The sequence below is a fragment of the Jatropha curcas genome, chromosome 1 (genome assembly GCF_041381405.1).
Source record: "Jatropha curcas cultivar XTBG-Jc1 chromosome 1, XTBG_Jcur_1.0, whole genome shotgun sequence".
Lineage (NCBI taxonomy): Eukaryota > Viridiplantae > Streptophyta > Magnoliopsida > Malpighiales > Euphorbiaceae > Jatropha > Jatropha curcas.
Window position 1 is genome coordinate 25,450,379 of NC_143151.1, and position 26,093 is coordinate 25,476,471.

At 36.2% G+C, this 26,093-nt stretch overlaps 1 protein-coding gene across 5 annotated transcripts; it reads left to right on the top strand.

The window, feature by feature from the left end:
- The first annotated feature begins 3,185 nt into the window (after positions 1–3,185).
- On the top strand, positions 3,186–26,091 carry ATR (Ataxia telangiectasia-mutated and RAD3-like protein). Of its 5 annotated transcripts, none has more exons than XM_089726338.1 (15): positions 3,190–3,453; positions 3,591–3,735; positions 4,351–4,463; positions 4,699–5,033; positions 5,176–5,300; positions 6,220–6,364; positions 6,519–7,100; positions 7,177–7,252; positions 13,800–14,115; positions 16,278–17,528; positions 19,256–22,613; positions 22,730–23,299; positions 24,400–25,023; positions 25,287–25,481; positions 25,682–26,091. In XM_089726338.1, the coding sequence occupies exons 1-15, from the start codon at positions 3,294–3,296 to the stop codon at positions 25,847–25,849; spliced, it is 8,163 nt and encodes a 2,720-aa protein (XP_089582464.1). In that variant the 5' UTR covers positions 3,190–3,293; the 3' UTR covers positions 25,850–26,091. The 5 variants fall into 5 exon arrangements, with proteins under 5 accessions (XP_089582470.1, XP_089582464.1, XP_089582467.1 ...); XM_089726341.1 differs by having other exon boundaries at positions 5,239–5,300; XM_089726344.1 differs by lacking the exons at positions 25,287–25,481; positions 25,682–26,091 and having other exon boundaries at positions 3,186–3,453; positions 22,730–23,164; positions 23,250–23,299; positions 24,400–24,624.
- The last annotated feature ends 2 nt before the right edge of the window (positions 26,092–26,093 follow it).

Consider the following 26,093-nt stretch of genomic DNA (forward strand, 5'->3'; position numbering starts at 1 on the left):
CATCTTCAGAAACATCATTCTGTTTGAAGGTATCGCAAATTTCCAGGAAATTTGTGATATGAGCGTTAGGATCTTCACTTGGTAAACCTCCATATTGAATTGAGGTGGAAAGCATTTGGATAATTGCGGGTTTAATTTCAAAATTGTTAGCTTCCACCCTAGGTCTTGTAATACTCGAGGTTGTCCCATTAAGATTAGATGTTGTATAGTCTCGCAAGGTGCAGACCGGATGTTGAGGTGGAGGTTTGTCTTTTATTTCGTTTTCGTTGACCATGTCTGCTTGTTGTTCGAGTTTGCTTTCATGTGTTCTTCTTGCGGCGTTGTTCCTGTGACAAGTTCTTTCAATTTCTGGATCAAAGACTAGGGGTTCAGTTCTACTTGATCTTCTTTGCCTAAACACCTGAAATAATTCTAAAAAGAAAAAATTAAATAAAACAAAAGAGTGTCTAAATTAACAATAGGGTAATTAGTATTGATATTGATAATGCCAATCCCCGGCAACGGCGCCAAAAACTTGACAGTGATTTTCGCAAGTGTACGAAATCGCAACAAGTAATATAGAGTGAAAGAGTATCGTATCCACAGGGATTGTATATCAAGTACCAAAATTGTGTTAACCTATTATTATTTAAACGACAATAAGGAAGATTTGTTATAAGAAAAGTAAATTCTAAAATAAAACAGAAATAAATCAAGCAACAATATTTAGATGAAAAGAAATCAAGGATTTTAAAACTACTAGGGATTTTGATTTCACTTAACTCTATCCAATTTATTTTATTAGTTTGTTAATCAATTTTAATTGTTAAAGTAGGGGAAACAACCCTAAAATCACTAACAAGCTCTCCCGATGTATTGTTAGCTATTTTAACCCGGTCTAATTACTTATCTTCCAATAGCGCAATCAAACATGAATTAAATCATTAAGTTTTATGATTTGTTTATGAATTCATAACCTAAGGTCATTAACTTATGAAAACCCCCCATGAGTCAAACCATATAGCTTCCGCATCAAGTTATTATTCTCATGTAATTCATTACCTTTTTCATATGAAAAACCCTTCTCCCTATAGTGATTAATGAAATAAATCAATTCAGGGGAGAAATTCTACCTGGAAGCATCAAGTTCAATAATAAATTATATCATGAAGAAGGAAAAGCAAATCTAATATTATAAATTGGGATCGAATTAAGCTACATCAAATCTCTAGTATAAGAGTTTAGTTCGACATAGTAATTAAATAAAACTCAATAATACTAGAATAAAATTTCATAATCAATAATGAATAATGAAAAGAAAGACAAGATTAAGAGTTTAGAAATAAAAACTAGACAACAGCTATGTGGATAGCTTCCTTGAATCTTGGCACAAATCTTGGATGCTTCAAATCTTTGAGAGAGAGAGAACTATATAGAAAAATACTAGAACTCTAGATAGCTTTTATAATGAATAGCTCCTCTCTTTATATATACCTACTGGAAGAAAATCTGACTCCGTTTAGGAAGTAGAATCCTTATTAAGTACAAAATCTTCTTAGGAGATCTTAAACTGTTTAGGCTTTGGATTTCTTCTTAGTTAGGACTCTTCTCTCTTCCTAATTAGGCTTAAATCTTGTTTTGCACGTTTAGGAAAATATCTGAGGCGGGCCCATGTGAGAAAAAAAGTTGGCTTGCGTTTTAAGATGAAAACAACTTTGCCTTCGTAGCACGGGTGTGCCATCTAGCATGGGTTGGGCGTGCTAGAGTTTGTGTCTATGAATAATTCAGCACGGGCCGTGCTTTGCAACACGCTCAAAGAGATACTTTGTGGCACGGGCATGCTCCATAGCACGGCCAGAGCGTGCTAGGCTCTGGCTTTCCAAGACAAATTGCTTCACGGGCGTGCTAGGCAGGCACGCCCTAAGGTCCTTTTAAGGCACGGGGGTGCCAGATAGCACGGGCTAGCCGTGCTAGAGCCTGAGTCTCCACTTGAATTCCTCTAGTTTAGCACGGGCGTGCTAACTTTTGAGTGTTTTGCTTTATAATGCTCTTTTCTATGCCAAAACCCTTCAAAAAAATCTTTAAGATCAAGAGGATTATGATTCAAGGAAGCTTTGAACAAAATTATAATTAAAACGAAGTAAAAATTAATTAAAGTGATAAAAGTTACTAAAATTCCACATGAAAACTAATTAGAAAAATATTGTAGAAATGACACCTATCATTCTTCATATTTTATAGAAAAAAAAAAGAACAAGGGAAAGTTACGAGAGAAAAAAAATAAAATCAAAATTGGATAAAAAACATATAACTAAATTTAATCGGTCTTGGTTACTTGCAATAGCAAGTTAACATTGACTTCAGTATGGGTGCAAAATTTTTATGTACCATAGAAAAGTAGTCTTGATCACTTGCAATAGCAAGTTAACATCGACAAATGGCACAGAAGGTCTTGATTACTTGCAATAGCAAGTTAATATTGAGGGATGGCACAAAAGGGGAGAGATCGGCTCAGGTTCAAAATCAAATATCAACACAGAATATTAAATTCAAATTTAAAGTTTGAAAAATAAAAGAAATCAAATATATATATAAATTTCTTTTTTTTTTAATACTTGCACGAGGTATCCAAGATCAAACTCATAATTTAAGCGATGATGATCAATTTCGCATGTGGTTTTTTTGTCCCTGAGCTACCCCATTTTAGTTAAAAATTTCTAACTTTATGTTAGCAAATATAAAAATAAAAATAATACTAAAAGTCGAATAATATAAATATGATGATATAAAATTATCTTATTATTTTATTTTGTGTAAACCACCGGTATCTAAACTCCATAACCAAACCCTTAATTTGGCTCGAGGATTAGTCACAGTTAAGGCTCTTGATTCCTCCATGCTGATGCGTTTAGTGGATATCGACCCTGAGAGCTTTTCTCATATACCCAACCTATGTTACCAGTTGAGCCACAATCCGTAAGTAAATGAACTTTATACTTTAAAGAATGAAAATACGCCACTTTTCATTTGAAAGTGAAAGATCAAATATGAGTTCTGAATATAAAATATTGAATCCAAATTTAAAATTAGAAAAAAATATGTAATGAAATTATAATACAGGGAATAAATAATATTTGACAAAAAACCAAGGACTACATAAGTAATTATCATTATAGAAAATGACAATTAAGAGAAAAACAGCACTCTGCGACTGCGTCTCCACAGAGGGGTCTTAACTTAAGCAAGTCGACATTTCGAAATTGGGAGGGAAGGGAAGAGAGCTAGAGAGTAAAGAGAAAAAAACGGGAGCGAAAATGGCAAGTAACCTTTCCAGCTTAGTACACGAACTTCGAGAACGCATAGCAGCAACCTCTTCAACGCCACCCAACAATGTCGACGATGATGCTTTAGTTAATAGATTTTGGTCTGTCCTTCCTAATCTCCTTCACGCCTATGTCGTCCCCTCTTCCTCAGGTCAGTAAACCCTAACTTTCCCTTTGATTCCCAAGACATTGAAACGATGAAAACGCAATTTAAATGGTAGGATAAGCTTATACAAAATTATTGGATTTCAATTGGATTTTTGAGTTCGAAATTTGCTTTTAATGCAGCCAGCGAGAGAGAAGTTATTGCTATATTAAAGCTAATTTCTCACACGGCGAGGAATTTTCCTGGCGTCTTTTACCGTGGGAAGGCCAGTGCTATACTGCCGGTGATTGGTAGGATATTGCCATTCTTTGCAGAACCTTCATTTTGGTAAGTGACTTCAACTTCTCTTGCAAATAGTGTTTGATACGGTTTGCAGTTACCACTATGTTTTGATTATATTAAAGGAGATGGATTTTCTGAGCAGGAAAAGAAAAGGAATCGAAGCAAGTTTATTTTTCACAATGATATTATAAATGAAATTCCATTTGCTGAAATCTATTTCAATTTTTTTAATTCTGCGAGGTTTTACCACTTAGCATTCTAGTTTCTGAGATTGAAAAAACAAAATTATGGACATTTTGGTCAGATATTAGGATGTCGACCTCTTTGTTATGTGCATAAGAAAATGCTAAATTTCTTCAATTTAGGCAAACAGGTTGAAAATCTTAATTTGCAAAAGTTGTGTGGATCACATTTCTTGTATTATTCACTTAACTACCGAACTGCTTTTGGAAAGGATGTTTTTGGTTAAATTTCTTCTTGAATCCAAGCTTTAAGATTCTTATCTTTTGGGCATATATATAGCTTCTTTTGGCGCTACATTCATGAGTATGCAAAAGCGATGGTTTATTTTAACTTTCTTTTATCAATTTCTTGTCAAACCATACATCTAGATGTGCTTGTATGTTACTAAACATCTATTTGAGTACCACTATGTTTCAGCTCACGACATGGGGTGATTTTTGAAACGGTTGGATCTCTATTATCCTTGCTTCGCACTGGAGCACGAGATGCATACTGTCAATTTTTCCTTGATACCATGTCAGCTGTTGAAGGTGAGAAATGACTTTCCATAAATATTTCTTTGGGAATAGATGGCATAATGATTTCATTCAGATGGTTGGGATACTTTAACTTTTGGTACAGCTTTGGGCATACAAACTGCCCTGTAATTGGAAAAAATTGAATACCATCTCTCCTGTCTTGCATTTTTGGTGCATCGATCATTCTTCAATGATCATATCAACATGAAATACATGTAACAGTCAATGCTTCTTTATCTGTGTACAGATATCTTGTATGTGGCATCAATCTCTGCTGAAACTTCAAGCATGTCTAGTTCTGCTAGATTAAATTTGAAGTGTTTCTGTGAGTCCTTTACTAGAGTTTCCGGTGATCCTACATGCCTTACTGATCTTCCGGAAAGTAGTAAACCCATGGATGGCCCTGGTATCTTGATCAACATTACAAGCAAAGAGAGGTGGCGACCTTTTGCAACTTGGATGATTAAGATTCTTAGTAAATGTTTAACTGAAGGAACTCTATATGTGGAAGGACTCGTCAATGTGTCAAAAGTTTCGGCTGTCTGTTCTCTTTTATGCTATGGAGATCCTGACTTACATATGGTGGGTTGAAAATTTTCTATAAATTGATCATTTCATCTTCTTCAAGTCAGTGTGGGCTTAAACTGGTTTTTCAGTTGGTTAATTGAAATAGGTTAAGGTTATTGTTTGGAAAATTTGTCTGACAGTTAAAATTTTGTGGAAGGCATGTTTTGATTTTGCACGCGTCGTTGGGTCAGTAATTGATTATGACATCATTCCTCATCAGAATATCATCCAGTCAATAGCTGCAATATTAAGTGAGGACAAAGAGGGGCTTCCTATATTCAGGTCTGTATTTAGACTTTATTGGCATTGGTATTTTCTTGATTTATGTTGCACATCATGGCCAAGTTTTGGTGGGTGCTAATTGGCACCATAGTTTCTACAGAGATTCCTCTTCTTCCAGTCAGTGCCAGTTTATACTTTTCATTTGCATGAGTATTTACTTTTGTTTTATAAAAGAAGAAAATTTTATTAACAGAGAAGAAAGATAATGAGGGGTTAATATAATATGTTTCTCCAAATCAAGACAATGAATATAAATAAAAAGGAATTGAAAAAAATTAAAAAAGGAAAGACATGCTATCTGATAATTGAATATCTGTTAAAGAAACTTTTCCAGATTTGCTTAATGTATAAAAAAATTGCCACAATAATTGCAAAAAAGGAAAATACTTGAAATTTGAGTTTGCTGTTTGCTCTATAGCCAAATAATAAAAATACTACACTTCACTGTCCTTCTACATAATTACTAAAGTTTGTTTGCTGAAAGGCCTTTATGTCTTCGGTTCTAGCCAACTTATGGAATGCCATAAAGCTGAATCAAGTTATATCAGAATGCACTATGATGAAGAAAAAAGATGAGACTTAGATTCACTCATCCAGAAAATAATTTACATCTTAGGGGGTGATGCTTTATTGGTCTCCATATTTCTTAGTTCTAACTATATATTAGTATTAATTCTCAAGAACTTGAACTGAACAATTCATCAATGCTAATTCGCTGAGGCTTAAGGGAAATGTACAAGAGCTTAAGGGACCTAGATTATGATAGGCCAGTATCTAATTTTGCAGTTGTTGATTTTGCTGTATGCCGGTTTTGGATTTGTTTCTCCCTTATTATTCTTGTTTCTGTGTCATATGTGGAAGGGAACTTGTAATGAACTTGTTCAGTGATTACCTCAAATAAATTTTGCTTGCATTGCAGAAATGTGGTTTATGATTCCTCCATGGGTGGTTGCCTCACTGCATTGCACTCTAGATGTCCTGATGATGTTGTAAAGCTAACGGCTGTGGATCTAATGAATATTTTCCCTTGGTCAATGCGGAGAACCAAAAGCCAAGAGCTTAAGGTTAGATGCTGAGCTGGTTCTGATTAACACAAATTGCAATCTTGGTTGTTCTTGTGAGGCATTCTTTTTTGTCTTATGCTTAGCTTATTGATTTGGCGACTGACTTGAATGAAGTCATTAGATTCTATTCATGTTTATTTTTCTCTTTACCCAGGTGGCTTTGTGCAGTTCATACATACGGATTGCTAGAACTTGCCCCCCTCATATTTGGAGGCCAGAGTGTCTAATACACATTCTCTGTTTTCCAGAACCCTGCCTTTCCTTGATTGATTGCCTTCATGAAACTCTCGCACTCCTTGGGTCTGAGAAGGTTGGAGGGAGGGCAACGATAGATGGTATTATGGGTTTACCAACATCAGATTATGTATCAATTGAGAACTTGAGGGTTGGAGAAAAGAGGCATGTCAAGGATATAGACTTTATCGAGATGAAACGCCGAAAGGTAGATGAAGATATGATAGCTTCCAATGCTAATGCTCTAGAGGAGAGCAAGTTTACTCATATAGTTAATTTTGGAAAAGAAGAAGAAGTATATGCGGATAATATGCATACATCTCTTATTTCATTTATTGAACTTTTAAAACCTTCTTTTGCTAACCCTGATTCTTTAAGACGAGATGTTGCATTAGCAGCTCTTAGCATGCTTTGTATTGCTTTCTGTAGATTCCCAATTACCAGTATATCACTCTGCATCTTCCAGCAGATGCAGTCATGGATCCCATGGATATGTGAGCAGGTATGCCCCAGTTTTTGAAATTATTAAAAATCTATCATTTCACTTGACTGTGTTTTTAAAAATTTGCATCTTGTAGGCAAAACAAGGCAGTTCAATCACATTTGATATTTCCATATACCTAGAAGGAATACACAGCATATTGCTTATGCAAAGTAAGACAAGAAACTTACTCTGTCATATATGGCATCGAATTTTCATTGAAAATCAGGGATTGCTGTTGATGATGTTGTTCTTATGAAAGCTCCGTTAAAAATAATTCTTCGTTATTTTCCAAAGAATTTTTTGACAGTTCCATATTCTCCTAATGAAACCTAGTGACTTCATTTGAACTCTGAATTTCATGCCATTTCTGATTATTAGGCTTGCCATAAAATCCTCATTAAGAGGGTACAAACTATAGTGGTAAACAATTAGCCCTGAATTAGTGATGGGAGTGTTGGTTTGGTAGCAAAATCAGGAAAATTCTAGATGTTTATATTTTTTTTTATTTGTTTTCCTTTTTTTTTCCTCAAAAACTTTGATATGAATTGATTGCTATTAAGTAATTGATTCTGGTCTTGTCTTTATAAGTTTTCATGTTGCAACAACAGTTTAGGCTATGGGGAAAAACTTGAATCACTGTTATGTTTCATCACATGTTTATATGACGCAGGGGAAGATGTAGGGCTGTCAGTTTTTAACAAGTAAGCTAGAATAGGGTTGATTGTAGGTGGAACAGTAAATAATTAGGTTTATAACCTTTGAATTAAAATTATGAGGAAAATAAGATGATTTACAATGCTACTAGTGCTGTCTATTTATAGTGATAAATCCTAACTAGATTAGGAATCCTAATTAAAGAAAGAATTAAAACTCTATTCCTATTCAATGATAAAATAGTAAATCCTAATCAAATAAGGAAACGGAAAACTAATGCAAATCTGAAATAAAACAGTAAATTAAATAAAATCCTAGTTGTGCTAGGAATCCAATTAGGACTAGGATTGCTCCTGCATCATTCTCCCCGGGTTTGAGAAAGACTCGGCTCTGACGAGTAAGCCTTGATATATTCCGCATATATGGCTGGATCAACTTGCTTTAGCTCTTCTTCAGAAATCCATGTACTTTCACCTGGTGGTTTTCCAAACCACTTAACTAAAAATCGTCTATATTGGTTGCCACGCCTAGAACGAGCTTCCTTGACATCCAACACTTCCTCAATAACATCAGCCTTTGCAATTGGCAGCTCTTGTACTTGTGCTTCAATGGAGGATGGCACTCCATCAAATCCATGAAAAGGATACAAGTCTGAAACATTAAAAATTGGGCTGATTTGTAAATCAGATGGAAGATCAATTACATAGGCATTGGAACTGATCTTCTTCAACACCTTACAAGGTCCAAACCTTCTAGATTTCAGCTTATGATAAGTTCCTTTAGGGAAACGTTCTTGTCTTAAGTGGATGAGAACCTGATCGCCTTCTTCAAATTCTTGTACGCGCCGATGCTGGTTGGCTGTATAGGCATATGATGCATTGCTGTCTTTTAAGGCAGCTTTCACTTCTGTATGAATTTTCCTGATGTGATCAGCAAACAATTCCCCTTCAGCACTTACTCTAGCCTCTTGGGGCAAGGGCACCAAATCGAGTACATTCTGAGGTTTAAGTCCATAAGCAGCCTCAAAAGGAGTCTTCTTAATACTTCGATTGACTGAGTTGTTATATGCGAATTCAACTTGGGGAATAACTAGATCCCATGTCTTTGTATTGCTCCCAACGAGACATCTTAATAGATTTCCCAAACTACGATTGACAACTTCCGTCTGACCGTCTGTTTGTGGATGGCAAGTACTAGAATATTTCAATTCAGTTCCAAATTTTCTCCATAAAGTCCTCCAAAAGTGCCCCATAAACTTTACATCTCTATCGGAAACAATAGAAGTCGGAACACCATGTAGTCTCACGATCTCTCGAAAAAATAACTCAGCAATATGAACTGCATTAGAAGTCTTGAAACATGGGATAAAATGAGCCATTTTAGAGAAACGATCCACTACAACAAATATAGAATCAAATCCCTTTGCTGTCTTTGGAAGTCCCAAAACAAAATCCATACTCAAGTGAACCCAAGGTGCATCTGGCTCGGGTAAAGGAGTATATAATCCTGTATTTTGCGTGCTTCCCTTCCCGAGTAAACAGGCTGGACATCGTTCCACCAATTTTCTCACATCTTTTTCCATCTTTGGCCAATAATAACGGTCAGAAACAATCGCAAAAGTCTTGTCTCTACCAAAGTGTCCTCCCAAACCATTTCCATGAAGTTCTCTAATGATTTGTTCCCTTAAAGATCCTTCAGGAATGCATAGCTTATTCCCTTTGAATAAATAACCATCTTGCAATCGGTATGGCAGACTTTCAGCTTCTGAAGAATGCAGTAAATCAGCCTTTATCTTGCCAAAACATGAATCTGAATCATACTGGTTTTTCAGTTCTTCAAAACCAGTAATTTGAGTGCTCAAAATTGACAAAATTAGGGATCTTCTACTCAATGCATCAGCCACAATATTAGATTGACCGGATTTATACTTTAGTGAGAAATTAAATTCATCAAGGAAAGAACTCCACTTAGCATGTCGATTGTTGAGTTTATTCTGAGATTTTAGATACCTCAAGGCCTGATGATCAGAAAAAACCACAAACTCACGATAAGCTAAGTAATGTTGCCAATGTCGAATAGCTCTTACCAAGGCATAGAACTCTAGATCATAAGTTGAGTAATGCTTCTTAGCTTCAGACAACTTTTCACTAAAAAACTCAAGAGGTCTGCCCTCTTGGCTAAGAACAGCTCCAATCCCTTCATGTGAAGCATCACATTCGACAATAAATAATTTCTCAAAATCTGGAAGTGCAAGAACAGGTGCTCTAGTCATCAAAAACTTGATTCTTTCAAATGCCTTTTGTGCAGAATTTGTCCACTCAAACTTTTCTTCTTTCATAGATTCAATTATAGGACTCATAATTGAGCTGAAATTTTGGATAAATCTCCTATAGAAAGAGGCCAAACCATGAAAGCTTCTAACTTCTTTGATGGATTGTGGTGCTGGCCATTCAGTAATTGCACGAACCTTTTCTGGATCTGGTTTTAATCCTTCAGCGGACACAATGTATCCCAGGAATACCACTTCTGGTTGCAGGAAACTGCATTTTTTTAGGTTTATGTGCAGCTGCTCTTGACGAAGTACTTCTAACACTTGTCGCAAGTGTTTTAAATGATCTTCCTCGGTGCGGCTATAAATCAAAATGTCATCGAAATATACCACAACGAAAGAATTCAAGAAAGGTTTGAGTACATCTGTCATGACTCTCATGAATGTGCTTGGTGCATTAGAAAGGCCAAATGGCATTACTAACCATTCAAATAACCCATCTGGTGTCTTAAAAGCTGTTTTCCATTCATCACCATCCCTCATTCTAATTTGGTGATATCCACTTTTCAAGTCAATTTTGGAGAACACTTTAGAACCCGCTAGTTGATCAAGCATATCCTCCAATCTTGGTATTGGAAAGCGATATTTAATTGTAATCTTGTTTATAGCACGACTATCTACACACATTCTCCAAGAACCGTCTTTCTTTGGTGTTAATAAGGCTGGGCAAGCACATGGACTTTTACTTTCACGCACCAGACCTTTTTCCAATAATTCCTTAACCTGTCTTTCTATTTCAGCCCGCTGTAAAGGAGGCATTCGGTATGCAGGCAGATTTGGTAAAGCTGCTCCTGGTACCAAATCAATAGCATGTTGGATGCTTCTTAATGGTGGCAAGCTTTTCGGTACATCTTCATTAATCAGCTCCTTGAATTCCTGCAATAATCGTTGAATTTCAAAGGAATATTCAACTGATTTTTCAACCTGGTCAGCTCCTATTAGTTTGCTCACTAAGGCATATGTGACTCCCACCTCACTATGCGCAGCTGCAAATTCTTTAACACTTACAAGCCCATTTAATTTACTAGTTGCAGCTCCTTTATTTGCTGTTTGCCTTGTTTCTTCCTTGAGAGGATGCAAAGTGTACTTCTTGTTGTCCTTGTAGAACGAATAAGTATTAGGCCTTGTCTTGTGGTCCATATCATGATCATACAACCAAGGTCGTCCCACTAGAATATGCCCAACATCCATTGGTACTACATCACATAATGCTTCATCTACCAAGTCATCTCCCATTGTGAATTGCACTAAGCATTGAGATGTTACTGGTATCTCATGTCCTTTCTTCAACCAACCTACTTTGTATGGATGAGGATGTTTTGTTGTAGGAAGCTTTAATTTTTCTACGGCCTCCTTTGATATTATATTTTCCATACTTCCTCCATCAATGACTAAATTACACACTTTGCCTTCACAAATAACACGTGTACGGAAAATGCTACGCCTCCTCCAATCTTCTTTTCCTTCTTTGTTCATGGCTGTCATGACTGTTCGAACAACTAAAGACTCACCTTGAGCTGGATGAACATCAATTTCTTCTACTTCCTCATCATATTCATCAAAAATAGGGCCTTGGTCTTCATCATACTCGGCTAAATTCACCCTCCTTTGTGGACAGATGAATGAAGTATGTCCCTTTTCTCCACAAGTAAAACAACGAACTTGAGAATTGTTGCCTCTCCTTGTAGACGAACCAGAATTGTTTTGTCGACCATAAGGTACAATACCTTTCCCTTTACCGTTCCCGTCAACACAGGCTGTCTCTTCATTGTATTTATTAGTAGCGGCAGCCTCTTTCCCGCTTCGTTGAGTTGTTTGAATCCCTCTTGCAGGTCCGAAATTGTTTTGCAAATTGCTTCTGTTTATGGGCCTTCTAGCACCGTAACGAGAAACTCGCTTTTCAGCTGCTAAGGCATATTGGCGAGCATCTTCAAGATTGTGTAATCGGACTATGCCCATTTCATCTCTAAGGGACTGATTCAAACCAGCAAGGTAGCGAGAGGTAATTTGTTCATTACTTTCAGATATTCCAACTCGAATGGACAAATTATTAAATTCTGCAGTGTACTCTTCAACAGACATGCTATTTTGTTTCAAGCAGTGGAACCTTTCATATAGTTCCATTGCGTAATCAGCTGCTAAAAATTGCTTCCTTAGCTTAGTTTTCATGTGCTCCCACGTGCTGATTTTAAGCTTTCCTTGTCGTGCACGCTGCTCCTCAACTCTCTTCCACCATTGAAGTGCAGTACTCTTTAATTTAAGCTTTACAAAAAGCACTTTTCGGGTTTCAACCATTGGTTTCCATTCAAAATAATTTTCTAAACTAGTTTCCCAATCTAAATAGTCTTCGGCATGCGATTTTCCATAAAAATCAGCAACTTCAATTTTAACTCCTCCACTATTTAAATCAAGAGCATGAAGTAAACGCTCTTCCAATCTGCCTCGTGCTGCTGGGTTTGCAGGTCCAGCTTCATGAAAGGGGTTTACGTCCTCGACTTCCTCTTCACTCTCAAGAGCTTCTTGAAAATCAAGGTTTTGGTGGTTGCCTTCCGGAGTCTCCATTCGGGCTTCCACGGGTTCCTGACGCTGCAAGGCTTGTACAGCCCGGGTCAAATCCTCAATCATTCGCCGCATCTCAGCTATTTCATCTTGTTGGGGCTGATTGCCTCTGCCTCTGCCTCTGCCTCTTCCAACCATGGTTTAATTCAGACAAAAAAAAGAATCCTAGGATCTGTTTTTGTGCTCTGATACCAGTTGACGCAGGGGAAGATGTAGGGCTGTCAGTTTTTAACAAGTAAGCTAGAATAGGGTTGATTGTAGGTGGAACAGTAAATAATTAGGTTTATAACCTTTGAATTAAAATTATGAGGAAAATAAGATGATTTACAATGCTACTAGTGCTGTCTATTTATAGTGATAAATCCTAACTAGATTAGGAATCCTAATTAAAGAAAGAATTAAAACTCTATTCCTATTCAATGATAAAATAGTAAATCCTAATCAAATAAGGAAACGGAAAACTAATGCAAATCTGAAATAAAACAGTAAATTAAATAAAATCCTAGTTGTGCTAGGAATCCAATTAGGACTAGGATTGCTCCTGCATCATTATAGCATGAAACTGTGCACAAGTTTTTGAAGCAGACTTTATTAGTTTTTCCTTCAAAATCTAATGATAGAAGAAAGAAGTTAAGGGTGGACTTATTGTCCTTATTGTTTTTGGTTGTTGTTGTCTAACAGTCAAAAGAAAATTATGTTGCTAAAACTTTGTCTAATCCTCTACTTATGACCTGGAGATCCTGGGTTTGAGCCACAGAAACAAACTCTCTACAAGAAAGTAGGGTGAAGGCTACATACATCAATCCTCCCCAGAGCCCACACATGTGGGATGCTTCTTGACTTGGTCGTGCTTTCATTTTTCTTACTTGATGTCGTAAAGAGAAAAACAGGTTGCTATAAACTAAATTGCAAAGTATTTGTGCTTATTTCCTCAAATCATTTTGTATGGATGCAGTTATTTATTCTTGTAACAACCAAAAATAAAAACAGCGTGCATACCAAACAGGCCCTTAGTTTTTGATACTGTTTTGATAAGATATTGTTAAATAGTTATTCGTTGAAAATTTAAGATGGTTCTCTTTAACTGATTTATAGTTTTAACTGTAGAACTTTATAATCGTACCTATATTTATGCAGTTATTCCATTTGACTTGTGAAGCTGTCTTTTTAATTAGGTACCTTTCTCATGGCGGACAAGTTTTTCAAACTTAAGGGTGATGAGGTGGATCTTATACACATGGTGCTAAAGCTTCCATGGACTCATTATGGTGTGGTTGCTAGATCGCATTCTCCATGGAAAGCAAAATGTACCTCTATCCAAGTTGTGTCCAAGCTTGGCGCTAGTTTGAATACTGAAAATGTTCTGGAAGTCTTGGATTTGGGTCTTCATGATAAAGCTGAAGAAGTTAGACTGGAAACTATCATTTCCATGCCAGTGATTGTCTTGTGGTCTGGTCTTGGTCTGCTTGCACAAATGTTCAAAAGGCTAGAGTAAGTGAACTGTAGAAAATTGTCTGTTACTTTTCCATGCATATAAGATAAAATTTCATTTTATTGGTGTAATTGCTAAGATCTGATATCACATAATCTGAAATTTTGAGTTTTATTTAAGACCTGAACAGAGAGGGAAATCATCATGTCCAATGAAAACCAAATGACTTAGAGTGGTAGAGGGCCAATAGGCTAACCAGTACAGGTGGGACTGGTTAGGTTAGATTTTTGGTTTGGGACTAGTTAGTCTGATTTTCAAGTTTGGTTTGCTTTACTCCTGCGTTTCTTCCTCAGTTTGAAAAGATTAAAAAACAAAATCATTCAATGCAAGGATAAATGTCGAATTGATGAGGGTATGGCGTAGCTCTTGCGGCATAAGAAGTTTGGCAACCATTTTAGTTATTTTGATTTTTTTTTTTCTTTCAGAATACTATTATTTTCATAGTTGGAACTTCCAAATTATTTTTAAAAGAAAAATACAGTATGGTGTAATTTGATTTATTTATCTTAAATGTTCATTTATTTATACTAATATGATTTCATATATATGTATATATACAGCACTTCAGCCCTTATCCCTTCACCAACTTCTTACTTAATTTGATGATTGAGTAAGTTCTGAAAGCATTGATTTTGATTTGATGCTTTGTCATAAAAATACATGATCTTGTTTTAGCTAAAAAAATCTTTCAAAAAAGTTGTATCTTTATTGCTATCTTGCTGGTGGGCTGTCCATCAATAAATAGTACAACCAAGAAGTAATGCTTCGATTCAGTAATTCAAATTTATTGGACTACCACTAGATTTTTGGAGCAAACAGTTGTATGTCAACATGACAGTCTGAACTGGAGATTTTATTGGCATGAAGTGTTTATTTTAGGGAAAATCAATGTGCTATTTGTCTTGCATGTTTCTGTAAGTTTGCATTAACGTGATCATACACATACTGTAACTGTATGCATTCTTACTCAGCTTAACTTGTTTTATTGCAACAATAGGATTTTTTGCTTAATCTTCAAAATATTTAAATGGTTCTTTCATTCTATGTTTGAATGAGAGGATTTCAAAGGAAGGGATTCAGATATATTTGAGATATTATTATTTTCTTTATTTATTTTTTTTTTTTAAAATGAAAGTTAACAGTTAGATTCTGGAATTTGGACAAGAGCTTATTTGTGGTAGTTTTGAAATTATGTCTCTTTATAAATATTTCAAATTGAGCTCCAGTAAGGATTTGATTGATGTGTAATCAAATCCAAATGGAGATTTCTAATTTTGCAAATCCCTCCATGCATGCAAATGCACACTTGTTCTGGTTGTGATTTATTATTAAATTTACTAGATCAATAGATTATAATGTGGTTGTAACTGTTAATTGGAAGATTATCATTTGCAGTGGGAGCATCAGACTCAAAATATTAGATTTAAATTAGATTAGGGAACTGGTTAAACAATTCTAGGCACACAGTTGCTTGGGATTCGAAAGAGTTAGGAACGACTAAATATCATTTATTTGCTAGATTTTGGAAGTTATCAATTTGTATCCCTGGGAGGTTGAGCAGATTTTTTGAAATTCTATGAAAAAGCACAATTACTTTAATGCAATATTTTTATTGTTTATTTTTAGTTTTGGCTATGGTGGAAGTATAAGGCTTTTGAAAGTTTTCTCAATTGATAAAACATAATTGGGATGTGATGTTTGTTGGATCTTACAGCCCTTGTCAAAGGGTGGCAGACAGCCCATGATGAGAAAGGATTCATGTAGCTGTCCTTTATTTGATTGTAATGGCACACATGCACAAAATAAGCATGCATACATAATCTGCTATTTTGTCTCAGGGTTTTCAATTGTGTTGGGCAAATAAAAAGTTCTGCTCCCAAACTGATCTTCACTAAGCAGAATTAAGTTTCTGCTTCATTGGACAGTTAAAAGGGACTAGTTTGTTGCTTATGTTATGCTATTCACTTTTTGGATGTTTTGGTTTGCATTACTATTGCATGCCTAATTTTAAGAATATTGTAGGCTTGATGTTAGTAGAGAAAAAAGATTGTCACAGGAGATTATTTGATAAATTAATCTTGTACACCTTGTGCATGTAGCTAGATCAATTTGAAACTTCTGACTGAAGGGTCTATTTTGCTTATCATCTCTCAATTTGCAGATTCTTGGGGAGAGAAGAGCATGATAGAGTTAAAAAAATCATTCCCTTCTCTCTTGGTTTTTTGTCCTGCCTTTATGGACGTTACAGCAGTGTTGATGGTCCAGATGAGGTTGAATGCAAGTTTTTTTTGGATGTCAATAATGGGAAACGTAATCAGACAGTAGATTGCATACTACAAGGTTTCTGGTGTTCAAAGTGTGACAAAAGTGTTATGCCTAATCATGAGGTGTATAAAATAATACGAGTACCTGATATGCAAATTGAAGTTGGTTTGAATTGTGATTTCATTCATCTTCAATCCCTATTCTTTAAATTTCTTTATGATGACTCTTCGGAAGAGGTTCAAGTTGGCTGTGTGAGAATAATTCGACGCATACTTGTCCATGGTACTGCAGATATTCTGACCAAGACAAGATTTGAATGGATTAGATGTGTTGAATTCTTACTGCTTAATACAAAGAAGGCTGTAAGGGAAGCATTTTGCAATCAGATCAGTTCCTTCCTTGATGGTTCAATATTAAATAGCTTATTTTTAGAGGGGGATTCAGCAAATCAAACTAAAGAACTGAAGTTCTTGGATATAATGAAACATGCTATGGCAGCAGCTGAGGATCCTCAAATCCTTGAGACTCTTCTAGAATCAACAGCTCAAATTATGATTGCAGTAGATATCTCTAGTCAACTTTTCTTGCATTCTCTTCTTTTGTTGGTTGATCAACTTGATAATCCACACATGACAGTAAGAATGAGTGTGTCAAGGCTAATACATAAATCTTGCTTCTTCCATCTTAAAGGACGGTTTGAATTAGTTCTTTCAAAAGTTGTTCATATCCGAAGTGAACTCTTTGAGTATCTAACTATGAGCCTCACTAGTCGTCCAGAAATGGTCAGAGAGTTTGCAGAAGCTGTAATTGGTGTTGAGACAAAAGAACTTGTTGAAAAAATGATCCCCATAGTTCTTCCAAAGCTGGTGGTGTCTCGCCAGGAAAATGACAAAGCAGTTCATACCCTGTTGGAGTTAGCCAAGTGTTTAAACACTGACATGGTGCCCTTGATAGTTAATTGGCTACCTAAAGTGCTTGCTTTTGCGCTTCATCGAGCAGAAAGACAGGAATTACTCTCTACTTTACAGTTTTATCATGATCAGACTGGTTCTGACAACCAAGAAATATTTGCTGCTGCACTGCCTGCACTTTTAGATGAACTTGTATGCTTTCTGGATGGTGGTGATCTAGGTGAGATAAGCCAAAGGTATAAACCTTCAAAGTTGCTTTGATTATTTATATTCTGTGCAGATGCGCGCGCGTGCGCGCAGATACACACATACACACACACAATTGTAATAGTATTATTATGCTGGTAATAGTATTTTATATTACTATTATAATATTAGTTAAAATTATAATACTAGTTATCATAATACAGAGATAGAAATTTTATATATAATGATACTGTTCGTAATTATTTATGATCAATCATAATGCTGGATATTATAATGATATTTTAGTGGTAGAAATCATAAATAAAATATAAATGATGACTTCCTACATGTCTATAACTGTTAGTGGTGATATCCTCTCTATTGATCTCCTAAAGTCCCTCTAAAAAGATAACCGATTGTTAATGGCTATCTTAGACAATAAGGGAAATTCGGACCCTCTTGGCAAAATTCACTATTAAACATCAAGAATTTACCCGAACATAGTAAACACACAAATTATCATTTAACCGTTTTAATGGATCCTGATTTATCAACAACACAAATATAAACTGTTTAATCAATAATAATTTCTATAACTATCATGTAGTTATCTATTATAGTAGTTCTCTCAATTATTTATGTATAGCCGATTCATATGGAATAGCTAAATTATTTCTAATATATTTATTCCTAGTACTAATATGTATATTCACATGTATACTATAAGAGTATACTCTAATTTTATATATGAGAAATTACATGATTAACTACATAATAATACTATCTAGTCGTAGTGTGTGTGTGTGTATATATATATATATATATATATATATATATAGTTAAATTAAACATAAAAAGAAAATATAATTCATTTATTTAAAACATATCATTAAATTTATTTTTATGAGTTACTACAAAAAGGCAACAAAGTAGTAGATTTATTTTTATCTAAAATGATGTAGTTTAATTAAATTAATTTTATATAAATAAAACGCTTAAATAAATAAATAATATATTTAAAATTAATATTATATACAATTAATTTTTATATAGGAAGTGGTGTTAGACTATGTATGTTATGTTAATGAAATTCAATTCTAAGTTATGTAGTTTTGGCAGAAAAATATTCTCTATTTTAGTGTATTATCTAATCATAATTTCATTTTATTATTGTGATGTATGATTTATAACTCTTATATCATAATGAATAATTGTCTAATTAGTAGAATATTAATTCTACTAATTCTTTATATGGGAGAATTGTAGAGTATTAACTATCGCATAAGTTAGTCATATATAATATATGTTTTTTATTTTTATATAATTTTGAATAATAACTATGTATGTGATAATTTATAGAATAATTATTAATAAAACTAATATATTTAGTGCATTACAAAATGCTATAAATAATATAAAGGAATCTGTAAACGAGCTATTTCATGAGCCTATTAAATGAACTAGTTTGCGAGTCTAATAAACAAGCCAGTTCACTAGCCTTAACAAGCTGAGCTTCCTCAAGCTTGAGCTTGGGCCATTCATTGAAATGAGCCATGCTTATTGAGCATAATGATCTCTTTTTTTTCAATTTTGAACTAGGAATTGAATTCTAAATAGCTTTAGCTTTCTATCATTTTGACATTGTTTTTGCTCTCTCTCTCTCTCTCTCTCTCTCTCTCTCTCTTTAATTCTTGGCTACTTACTGATAATTATAGTGTTGCCAATGTATGATTGTAACTTCCATTCTACCAGTTACAATAATTTTCTTCATATGCAGGTTATCAAGAGTGCCTGAGATGATAAAAGAAATTGCCAGAGTTCTGACAGGTGCAGAAGATCTTCCAGTCTTTTTGAGGAATCATTTTGTTGGCCTCCTTAACAGTATTGATAGAAAAATGCTTCATTCAGAGGATTTTTGGTTGCAGAAGCAAGCTTTACAACGTATTAAGATGCTGATTGAAATGATGGGATCTCAGCTTAATACTTATGTCCCAAAATTAATGGTTCTTCTCATGCATGCTGTTGATAAAGAATCACTACAAAGTGAGGGGCTATGTGTTTTGCATTTTTTCATTATGCAATTGGCGAGCAGATCACCATCTAGCACTAAACATGTAATTTCTCAAGTGTTTGCTGCACTTATTCCCATCTTGGAAAGATATAAAGAAAACCCTTCTATGCATTTGAATGGAGTTGTGAAAATTTTGGAAGAACTTGTGTTAAAGAACAGAATTCTCTTGAAGCAGCATATACGTGAGTTCCCTCCCTTACCCAGTATTCCTGCACTAAGAGAAGTAAATGAAGCTATTCAGGAAGCTCGTGGTTCAATGACTTTGAAGGATCAATTAAGAGATGTTGTTGATGGTTTGAACCATGAAAACTTGAATGTAAGGTATATGGTAGCATGTGAGCTGAGCAAATTACTCAACTTGAGAAGGGAAGACATCACAGCCTTGATCACTGGTGAAGTTGCTGCAGAAATTGATGTTTTGAGCTCATTGATTACATCCTTACTAAGAGGCTGTGCAGAAGAGTCAAGGACTGTAGTGGGACAGCGGCTGAAGCTGGTTTGTGCTGATTGTCTTGGAGCATTAGGTGCAGTTGATCCTGCCAAAGTGAAGGGTTTTTCATGCCAACGCTTTAAAATTGAATGTTCGGATGATGACCTTATCTTTGAGTTAATCCATAAACATCTGGCTAGGGCTTTTAGAGCTGCACCTGATACTATTGTTCAAGACTCAGCTGCATTGGCAATACAGGAGCTGCTAAAAATTGCAGGCTGTAAGGCATCATTGGACGAGAATGTTGCTGCTTCTTCATCACAAATACTGAAGGATAAGAGTGCTGAAAATACTAGTAGAGTGAATAGTAGGGGTCAGCGACTGTGGGACCGGTTCTCTAACTATGTCAAAGAGATAATAGCCCCTTGCTTAACCTCTAGGTTTCAGCTTCCAAATGTAGCTGATTCTGCATCAGCTGGCCCAATTTACCGTCCTTCTATGTCTTTCAGAAGATGGATATTTTTCTGGATAAAAAAGTTGACTGCACATGCAACTGGATCTCGTGCGAGTATCTTTAATGCTTGTCGAGGTATTGTGCGTCATGATATGCAATTGGCAATTTATCTGCTGCCTTATTTAGTTTTAAATGCTGTTTGTCATGGTACTGAGGAAGCACGCCTTGGCATAGCTGAGGAAATCCTATCAGTTCTTGATGCTGCTGCCTCAGATAACAGTGCTATGGTTCATGTTTTCAGCAGTGGCCAGAGTGAGGTTTGCATCCAAGCTGTGTTCACTCTCCTTGATAACCTTGGCCAATGGGTGGATGATGTAGAGCAAGAACTAGCTCTTTCTCAATCTCTCCAAGCATCGGCTTCTAGGAAGCAATCATCCAGGTCCAAAGATCAAAGTTCAACTTCTTTGACAGACCAGGATCAACTTCTTACACAATGTAAATATGTCTCTGAGCTTTTGACTGCAATTCCAAAGCTAACCCTTTCTAAGGCCTCCTATAGATGCCAGGCTTACGCAAGGTCTTTGATGTATTTTGAATCTCATGTGCGTATGAAGTCTGGCTCCTTCAACCCAGCAGCTGAGAGAAGCGGCAATTTTGAGGATGAAGATGTTTCCTATCTGATGGAAATATACAGCTGTCTAGATGAACCTGATGGTTTATCTGGATTGGCTTGTTTACGTAAATCATTAAGCTTACAGGACCAGCTCCTAATAAACAAAAAGGCAGGAAATTGGGCAGAGGTTTTAACCTTTTGTGAGCAGGCTTTGCAGATGGAGCCCGATTCGGTTCAGAGTCACTCGGATGTGCTTAACTGTCTGCTGAACATGTGCCATCTTCAGGCCATGGTCACTCATGTTGATGGTTTAATTTCTAGGGTTCCTCAATACAAGAAAACATGGTCTATGCAAGGTGTGCAGGCAGCATGGAGGCTTGGCAAGTGGGATATGATGGATGAGTACCTTAGTGGGGCTGATGAAGAAGGTTTATTATGTAGCGGCTCTGAGAGTAATGCTTCCTTTGATATGGATGTCGCAAAGATTCTCCAGGCTATGATGAAAAAGGATCAATTTTCAGTTGCTGAGAAGATTGCTCTGTCCAAACAAGCTCTCATTGCTCCTCTTGCTGCTGCAGGCATGGATTCCTATGTACGGGCTTATCCATTTGTTGTGAAACTTCACTTGCTGAGAGAGCTGGAGGACTTCCATACTTCTCTTGGCGACAACTCTTTCTTGGAGAAGACATTTCATCTGGGTGATCTAGAATTCACAAAATTGATGAATAACTGGGAAAGTCGGCTCAGATTTACACAACCATCTCTTTGGGCAAGGGAGCCACTTTTAGCTTTTCGGAGATTGGTATTTGGTGCTAGTGGTCTTGGTGCTCAAGTTGGGAACTGCTGGCTTCAATATGCGAAGCTCTGTCGCTTGGCTGGTCATTATGAGACTGCAAATCGAGCAATTCTAGAAGCTCAGGCTTCAGGTGCACCTAATGTTCATATGGAAAAGGCCAAGCTTCAGTGGAGTACTAGGAGATCAGATGGTGCTATTGCAGAATTGCAACAAGCTCTTCTGCAAATGCCTGAGAAGGTTGTAGGCCCGGCTGCAAGGTCATCGATTACCAGTCTTTCGTTGGTTCCACTGAATCCCCAACCTTCACTTTGTGATACGCAAGCTTCAAAAGAGAATCAAGATATTGCAAAAACTCTCCTACTATATACCAGATGGATTCATTACACTGGACAAAAGCAGAAGGAAGATGTTATAACACTTTATTCCAGGGTTAGGGAACTGCAGCCTAAGTGGGATAAAGGTTTCTTCTATTTAGCCAAGTATTGTGATGAGGTACTTGTTGATGCCAGAAAACGTCAGGAAGATAATTCTGAACTAGGTCCCAGACCAGTACCATTGGCATCTGCTGTTGTTTCTCCTTCGACTACTGAGAAGCGTTGGTGGTATTCTGTACCTGATGTACTATTATTCTATGCCAAGGGACTTCATAAGGGCCACAAAAATCTCTTTCAAGCACTTCCAAGATTGCTGACCTTGTGGTTTGACTTTGGTAGTGGTTATCAGAGATGTGGCTCGTCATCCAATGAAGATTTGAAAAAGGTTCATGAGAAGGTACTGTAATATTTGAGATGAAAGCTAGTATTTTCATTTTTACTTATTGGTTTTATTTGTAACTCTTTCCTTGGTCTTATTTTCTAATGATGTTTTCTCATGTTGTTCTTTTGCAGGTAATGAGTATTATGCGAGGCTGTTTGAAGGATTTGCCAACATATCAATGGTTAACAGTGTTGCCTCAGTTGGTCTCTAGAGTGTGCCATCAGAACGAGGAAATTGTTAAATTGGTCAAACGCATCATCACCTCTGTCCTCCGGCAATACCCGCAACAAGCATTGTGGATTATGGCAGCTGTTTCAAAATCCACAGTCCCTTCAAGACGGGAGGCAGCTGCAGCAATCATACAAGAGGCTAAAAAAGGGTTCAGCCAAGGAAACAATGGCAGCAATTTGTTTGTTCAGTTTGCTAGCCTGATTGATCATCTGATTAAGTTGTGCTTCCACCCAGGCCAGCCAAAAGCAAGGACAATAAATATCTCTACTGAATTCAGCTCCTTGAAAAGGATGATGCCATTGGGAATTATTATGCCAATTCAACAATCTCTTACCGTTAGTTTACCAACCTATAATACCAGTCTTTCTGACTCTCTTACCTCTGATATCTTTTCTGCCTCTGATCTTCCAACAATTTCAGGAATTTCTGATGAGGCTGAGATTCTTTCATCACTGCAACGGCCAAAGAAGGTATTTTCTTTTATCATTTTGATTCCAGAAAAGAAGCTTCAAATTTCATTGTGCATTTTCGTTTATTTAATTCCTTGTAGAAACATCTCTAGTTCATAACATGGGCACTCATAATTCTGTTCTCCACAGCCTGCACAGGATGTTGTTTGAGGTAGTCCTGAAATTTTAGAAGGTCCTCACTTTTGCAAAAAGAAACTTATTTTTGAAAAGTTCATCAATCATTGTTGTAGGCATACCTCCTGTTTTTTTCTTTTCATGAAAAACTATTTAATTCACTTGAATATGATAAAAAACTTGACTCATACCAAAACTCTAATGGATTATGATTTCCATTCTTTTCACTAGTAATTAAGTTGATTCAGATCAGTTGGTTTTCTAGCTCACACTGAGCTTCCAATATTAGACAAGTAGAAATAATTTATCATGCTACTCTCTTGGCAACTGCCCGGGGGGGGGGGGGGGGGGTGGTGTGTGGGGTGGGGTCGGGTGTAAGCGATGCAAGCTACAAATACTCGAATTTCACCAGTTTTAATCATGTCAAGCTTGACCTCAAGTAATGAGTTGACCTGAGTTTGAGTATTAAATTATCTGATCGAAGTTACTTGCGAGTGTAATTGAGCATTTAAATTTAATATAATTTAAATTATTTTTTCTATTATATAATATATTTTATATAAAATATGTAATAGTTTGCTAATTCGAGCTCAAATTCAAGCTTATTTCTGTTTTAATTTTATACTAACAAATTTTTTACTTTTTAATGGTAATTGAGCTTATTCGAGTTGAGTTTGACTATTGGTTCCAGCCAAGTTTGAACTTTCAAATTAAAACTCGAACAAGCTCAAGTCTGGTTTTGAGTCTTGAGTTGTCTAATCTAGTTACACTTGAGCTCCGCACTGTATCGATTTTGACTCGGTGATTACACCCTCTACTCAGCATATATTCAACATCCATTAATTTGTCATTCTTGCCAACTCCATTAATTTGAGTTTGTCATTCCATGTCCATGTGTTTTAAGTGAATTATTCTGTATCTAAAAGTCCATTATACAACATATTGAAGATCATTTTTGTGACTGCTGACCTATTTTGTTTATTCAGGTTGTTTTGTTGGGTAGTGATGGTATTGAACGTCCATTTCTCTGCAAACCCAAGGATGACCTTAGGAAGGATGCTCGCATGATGGAGTTCAATGCAATGATCAACCGGTTATTATCCAAATATCCTGAAAGCCGCCGAAGGAAACTATATATTCGTACTTTTGCAGTGATTCCTCTAACAGAAGACTGTGGTATGGTGGAATGGGTGCCCCACACTCGTGGACTGCGGCATATTCTTCAAGACCTATATATAACATGTGGAAAATTTGATAGGCAGAAGACTAATCCTCAAATTAAACGGCTTTATGATCAATGCCAAGGCAAAATGCCAGAAGATGAGATGCTGAAGAATAAGATTCTTCCGATGTTCCCTCCAATTTTCCACAAATGGTTCTTAACCACATTTTCTGAGCCTGCCGCTTGGTTTAGGGCTCGGATTGCTTATGCACACACTACTGCAGTTTGGTCAATGGTTGGGCATATTGTGGGGCTAGGAGACCGGCATGGCGAAAACATTCTCTTTGACTCTACAACAGGTGATTGTGTTCATGTAGATTTCAGTTGCCTATTTGATAAAGGCTTGCAGTTGGAGAAGCCTGAGCTGGTACCTTTTAGGTTAACCCAGGTAATCTGTGTTTGCATTTCTGTAGCTGCTTATGATATATTTCTGAGTGGTGCTAGAATTTGATTATAATTTACAAGTGAGAGACAATGCAAATACTTTATATGAATTGCTGGACGTTCTACCCAATTGTCTTCAGTTTTTACATTCTATAGATATCCAACATAATATCTCACCACGATCTCTAGTTTAGGATCATTTCTTGTTGCATGTGGTTTTCCAAACCTGGTTTTCAATTCTTGTGATGACTGTTGGATAACTTGCAGAACATGATTGATGGCTTGGGCATCACTGGATGTGAGGGCATCTTCTTACGGGTATGCGAAATCACACTTTCAGTACTGAGGACCCACAGGGAGACTTTGATGAGTGTTCTTGAGACTTTCATTCATGATCCTCTTGTGGAGTGGACAAAATCTCATAAATCGAGTGGGGTTGAAGTTCAAAACCCGCATGCACAGGTTAACATCTTTAGTATTTTTACTATAGGCATTGGTAAATCAAATTCTGTAGGATGTAGACAATCTTGAGTAGGGACTTGCCCAAGAAAATCATATAGCTAATATTTCTGAATTCATTATGCTCGTCTCATATGGATGTTTTGAGGTTAAATTTTCTAATTGATCTAATTGTCGAAATGGTGGTGTGTTGAGCATTGCAGAGAGCAATTAGTAATATTGAATCAAGGCTGCAAGGTGTAGTTGTTGGTGTTGGAGCAGCGCCTTCTTTGCCTCTGGCTGTGGAAGGTCAAGCTCGTCGATTAATTGCCGAAGCAGTGTCACACAAAAATCTTGGAAAGATGTATATATGGTGGATGCCTTGGTTTTAAACAGTTATTAAAGTTGCAAGGCGCGCACTTGAGTAACTTGAGGTACACATCAGGTGCATAATAGCTTTTGTCGTGCATTCTTCTTTCTGTATATATGCTATTATGTATATGTACTAAAGTAGGTTATAGAGTTACCTTAATCATTCCATAATCATCTCAGCTTGAAAAATTGAAACGTTTGGATGCAATGATTTGAAATGTGAGATGTATAATTTGATTATAGTATAGATTTTCCAAATCAACT